Below are 6,165 nucleotides of genomic sequence, written 5' to 3' on the forward strand. Positions count from 1 at the left end.
GATAATATAGTATCGTGGAACAGTAAAAAAATAGATACGTTTGAGACGTATCAACGAATTGTGCCGAGTCACGCACACCGTTGCTTAGGGCCACCGGTCACTACGCTGCCACCGTAACCTATGAAGGCACGACCACCACCGAGAGACCATGGGTCGCTACCTGCCTACCACGGTGCCTAGCTCCATCATCGTGCAGTTCGCCGCGAACCAGAGGACAACGCAATACCCGTACACATGTAAGCAGCCATCTAGCCATCGTGCCTCCGACTCCCTCCTTCTTTGCGTCAACCCTAGCCGCCATCACATCTTCCACCACCCAAGAGAGAACCCGAGGTTGCCGCCCGACATCTAGCCTCGCCGTGTGTGCTACACTGTCGTGGTTTGTCGCGACAGATGTCTTCGTGAAAGGACTAGGTATAGGATCCATCGCTCCAGGGTTGCGACTTGAAAGTATTAGTTGGGAGACAAGAGACGCGAGTTTACCCAGGTTCGGCCCCTCCGATGGAGGTAAAAGCCTACGTCCTGCTTTTGTGTCTTATTGATGATGATGAACTCGATTACAAGGGTGTGGAATCGCTAACCTAGCTCTCGAGTCTTTCTTACTTATCCTCTGTACCTCAAGGGATCCCCTTTATATATGCAGGTGGAGACCTCAAGGCTACAATAGAGTTTGAGTTGAATAGCTACTCTTGTTCTCTTCTACTTCTTATTATCTTGGATAAGGATGAAGGATCTTCATGTCTCCCCTTAACGAGTTGTCTTCTAATTGATGGGCTTGAGCCGGCCTTGCGGTGAGTCACCCTTTGGGCCTCTGTACTGAGCCTCATGTCCAAAGCGTAGGCCTCGCGGGTTAACTCGTGGGGCATATCCCCAACACACACCGTATATGGCCATCCACTGTGATGGTGTCCTAGATAAGGGCGTGACGAGCGAGTAGGCCCCCGAGGATGGGATGGGTCGAGGACCCCCAAACTATCAACCAGGTGGGCCACGTCTGGCTGGCCCACAAAGTACCCAAGATGAAATCTTCCGAAGACTTGGCACACACTCGAAGGAATGATATTATTATCGCCATGTTTATCCCCTGATGTAAGCTACCTAGGTTTGACCGTAGGTACCCCCAATGTCCATGTAAGGCGAGGGGTTTTAGACCTTAGATGTAGATTCATACACACATATGATCCCGAGGTAGACCAACATGTACTATGTATTCCATCCACAATTAATACAATACAAGTAGGATGTGGGGTTTTACCTCTTTGAGAGGGACCGAACCTGGGTAAGTACCATGTCTCTTATTCATCACGGTACGATCTAGCCAAGATCACCAGGTCGGGACCCCCGACCTGAGATCTATCGAATTTAGCCCCGTTACACCGCACACAACCGAGCAAGAGAGGCCCGCCACCGCTAGCCACTATCGGGCTTTGCCTGGCGCCATCACGTGATGCATGCAAGGGGAACAGGGGATGAGTGGGGGTGGGGCGACGACGCTAGGGCTTGCTCGAGCTGCCCCCTTGAAGAGTGACGGCTATAGGGCTCTCCCCGACATCTTGTTGTTGTAGTATCCTCCATTGATGGTTATGCACTAGGTCTAGACCGTTAGTGCGAGGACATAGCCTATTCTAGAGGGCGACATCGTTGCTCTACATTGATATGGTGTTCAAAGTGGGGTGGAGAATGTGGCAAAGATTGTGGCATTGTTTGGTTGATGCCCAACAATATCCCAACTAACCCATAGAGAATTTTGATTTATCACAAAATGTACATGAAAATTGGCAAGAACACAAACCCGTGATATGTGAATCATATAACTAGCCAAACATGGCAAGACACAATTATGATAATGGTAGGAACACCCAAAAAATGAATTAGACGTGCATGCCATTCTAAAATATGAACAAAACATGTTAAAATGAACTAAATTTAATATATCCATTGTTATATGATGTTTGATGTCTATTTGACGTGTCATACTCACAACATCACTTTGCAATAGGAGTAGGTTGTTAGCACGAAGACATTAGCCTATTCACACAGGTGGCACCATCGCTCTACATATATATGACATTGGTTGAGAGGGAGACAAGGTGGGAGAGAATGTGACATCACTTGTTTGGGTGACGTCTAACAATATCACAACTAACCCATTTGGAATTTCGGTTTTATCACAAAATGTACATGAAAATTGGCAAAAACAGAAGCTAGTGACATATGAACCATATAACTAAGTAAACATGACAAGACACGACTGTGACAATGGCACACACATACACAAAAAGAATTAGACATGCCTGCCATTCTAAATAGCATGGACAAAACATGTTAAACACAAGTAAAATTAAGATATCCATTGATGTCAATTTGATATGCCATACTCAAAACATCACCGTGCAATAGGGCTAGGTCGTTAGGACGAGGACATTAGCCTATTCAAGAGAGGCGGCACCATCGCTCTACATAGATATGTTGTTGGTTGAGAGGGAGACAATGCGAGAAAGAATGTGACGTCACTTGTTTGGCTCATGTCTAACAATATCACAACTAACCCATAGTGATTCTTGATTTATCACAAGATGTGCACGTAGATTAGCAAGAACAAAAATCCGATGACATGTGAATCATATAATCGACCAGCTTAAATATAGCAAGACACGGTTATGACAAGGAGACAAAAACACAACTAAAATTAGACATGCCATTCTAACTACTGTATGAAGCAAACGTGCTAAACACAACATGTATAGCATATACCGTAGGGGGAAACCACATGAGTGGAAATCCAACAATCTGCATAGAAGAAAATCTGAGACTCAAAAAGCATATGCATTTTGCGGTGCAACAGAAGATCCCGTTCGCACGTTCACTGCCCTGCGCTGGCTCGTGTCCAAGAAAAAACCAATCAATCCTCCGCAGTCCGCACCACCGCCCCCTAACCAAAACCAAAACCAAAACCAAAACCAGAACCAGAACCAAAACCAGGCGAGCGGCCCTTTTTCCCGTCGCGAGCACCTCGCCCGCACACGCGGACCCATGCGTGGCCACACCACAACGAGCCGGAAGTAGCCCCCCCGGCCCGGCAATGTCGGCGCTCCTCCCGCCGCCCCACGGGCCGCGCGCCGCCGGGGACCCCAAGAAGACCGACGTCGCCGGGGGCGACGCCAGGAAGCTCCCTCCCTGCGCCGCCGGGGACCCCAAGAAGCCCGCCGCCGGCGGCCGCTCCGCCGCCAAGCTCGCGCTCGCGTCCTTCCTCGGCGTCGTCTTCCTCTTCGCCGTCGACGCGTTCCTCTCCGGTGCTGGCGCCGACCGGCGGCTGCGGCAACAATACCAGCATTACCTCGGCGGCGGCCCCGCCCCGCCTTCTTGGCTCTCCGCGCCCGACCCCGCCCACTTCGCCGAGGACCTCCGCGCCGACGGCGGCCCGCCCTCCTGGCTCTCCGTGCCCAACCCCACCAACTTCACCGACGACCTCCTCGCCCGCTGGCTCACGCCCGGGGGCTCGCCCTGCCGCGACGCCCGCACGGCCAACATCTCCCTCCCGGCTCTTGACGGCGCCGCGGCGGCGGGGGGTGTGACCGAGCTGAGCGCCGCCGAGATTTACGTGTTCACCTTCTGGGCGCTCGACGGCACCGGCCTGCGGCGCTGCCTCGGCGGGGACTTCTTCGAGATTGATCTCTCCGGGGCGGCGTGGAAGTCGCGCCCCCCCGTCGTGGACAACGGCGACGGCTCCTACACTTTCCGCCTCCAGGTTGCGCCCCGCTTCGCCGCGGGGGAGTTCCGCCTCACCATCGTCCTCCTCTTCCGCAGCTTCGAGGGTCTCAAGTTCTCCTCCGCGAGGTTCAAGTACCGCGCCGAGCTCCGCCGCCTTCCTCTACTGTTCCGCCCGGGCAACGCTTCGCTCCCCGCCCTGGAGACTTGTCGGGCCGCCGACTTCGCGCGGGACCTCTGGTCCGGCCGGTGGACGCGGCTCGCCAGAAACGACAAGTGCGAGGATGTGGACGACGCCGGCCGGTACCGGTGCCTGGAGCCGGAGCACCCATGCGAGGCACCGTGGTGCGACGGACCACTGGGCGCGCTGGAGAGCAACGGATGGGTCTACTCGGCGCACTGCTCGTTCAAGCTCTTCACCGCCGACGCGGCGTGGCGGTGCCTTGACGGCAAGTGGCTCTTCTTCTGGGGCGATTCCAACCATGTAGACACCATCCGGAACCTCCTGACCTTTGTTCTTGGCGTTGAGGACACATCCGCAGTGACACGCCGCTTCGACGCCGTGTTCACGAATCCCAGCGGCGAGCCAGGCACCCTGCGGATCACAAGCATTTTCAACGGCCACTGGAACATGAGCATGAACTATCTCGGCCTGCATTCCCTCCGGCACAAGGGGTTCCGCCAGCTTGTCCGGTCATACTTTGCCGGCGATGATCGTGTCCCTGATGTTGTCATCCTCAACTCAGGCCTTCACGATGGGTGCTACTGGAGCAGTGTCCGCGCATACGTTCAGGCCACCGAGTATGCTGCGCGGTTCTGGGCCGACGTCATGGCTAAAGTGCGGCTGCGTGGGCTTGCCGTGCCAAGGGTGTTCTACCGGACGACAGTTGCGACCGGTGGGTATGCTCGGGACCTGGCATTCAATCCAAACAAGATGGAGCTGTTCAATGGAGTGCTCGTGGAGAAGATGAGGCAGCACGGCGTGCTCACAGGTGGGGTGATAGACAACTTCGACATGACGTTCCCGTGGCACTACGACAACCGTTGCAACGACGGCGTGCACTACGGGCGTGCACCGGCAAAGTTGGTATGGCGGGACGGGAAGATCGGCCACCAGTACTTCGTGGACCTCATGCTGGGGCATGTGCTCCTCAATGCCATCTGCAATGGATGAAAGTTCCATCATGCTCTGTAAGTTTGTGCAGCTCAATTGTGTGCTAGAGTAGGATAGCCAAGGAACTGGGGTTGCTGAGGTGAAATCGTGGTATCAGTTCATGTGTACCACACATATCGTCGCGGGCATAGCTGAACCGTTTTATATGGCGAGACCGTCTGATCATTCAGCTATGTTGCTGGTCTGATCTTGCTATAGCTGGCAAGGATGGTCGAAGTTCGATCGGAGCTAGCTTTGGCTGAAAATCAGGTACATGTAAGTATGTATACCGATACCGTTGAGGGGGGCGTAATGCATATACAATTTCTGTGGGTCATTTTGTGTCCAATGTTTGCATTCTTCATTTGTTGTTGTTTCTGTGGTCTGAACGACATGTGAATCCTGGGACACTAGATATGGTTTGAGTGCCATCAGGTGTTTCCATATATGTTCCGGGTTGATGTGTTTTTGAGTGAAGCAACAACGAGCTACCTGATTTGAATTTGAGCCTGGGGTTGTCTTGATGAGTCCATTCAGAGCTAGATTGTTTTCATCAGAATGATGCTTGTACTGGCATGAGCCTAGTGCCACTGTCCCGAACCACTTCCTAATTTTGTTGTACTGCTACCTGTCTTAGTAATCTAATAATGCCGAGGTAGGTGCGTGACAATTGGAGGAGCCTTATGCTTATATATATGGAGAAGTTTAGTACTATGTCAGATTGTACCGCAGCGAGTAATCTTACTCTGTGCATTGTTATTCAGTGTGGCTTGTAAGGCTGGACAGCCCAAATGCAGGAATGCCAACATGGTTCATGTTTGTGTGCCTTGGGGTGAACCTACACACAGAGAGTCCCATTTTGCAGTATCTCTATTGAGTGAAGCAATAGTTGGTGACCAGAAGAAACAAAGCCCACTTAGCCGATCTGTTCTGTTTCTGTTCGAGGAAAGCATTGATCTGAAATTGTGCGAAGTCAGAATATATTCTTTGTTACTTTGCTAGCCTTGTTCTGACGAATCTAATGTAATCAACTACTACTAATCAAGTAATGTGGGAGTACGGATGACACCGACTAGTGCAGGAGCAGACAGCTGTGGCGCCTCATTCCGTCATTCGCAAAAAAGAAGAAGACAGTTGTGTCGCCTGATCCGTCCGTGGACAGGCAACATGGGAGTGACAGTGATAGCCACCCACACGATTTGCTCCGTTTCCGTTTTTCTTCGCGATCGGTTGGGAGTGGACCGCGGTCTGCGCGTTTTGAGCTTATCGTGATTGTGATTGCGGATCTTCACTTCTCGGGTAGG

The 6,165-nt window shown here is 52.4% G+C and overlaps 1 protein-coding gene across 1 annotated transcript; it reads left to right on the top strand.

Moving 5' to 3' along the window:
- Nucleotides 1-2,829: 2,829 nt before the first annotated feature.
- LOC123442092 lies at nucleotides 2,830-5,198 on the top strand. The gene has a single exon (XM_045118197.1). The coding sequence runs from the start codon at nucleotides 3,083-3,085 to the stop codon at nucleotides 4,880-4,882; it is 1,800 nt and encodes a 599-aa protein (XP_044974132.1). The 5' UTR covers nucleotides 2,830-3,082; the 3' UTR covers nucleotides 4,883-5,198.
- Nucleotides 5,199-6,165: the final 967 nt, after the last annotated feature.

Source organism: Hordeum vulgare, chromosome 1H (assembly GCF_904849725.1).
Source record: "Hordeum vulgare subsp. vulgare chromosome 1H, MorexV3_pseudomolecules_assembly, whole genome shotgun sequence".
Classification (NCBI taxonomy): domain Eukaryota; kingdom Viridiplantae; phylum Streptophyta; class Magnoliopsida; order Poales; family Poaceae; genus Hordeum; species Hordeum vulgare.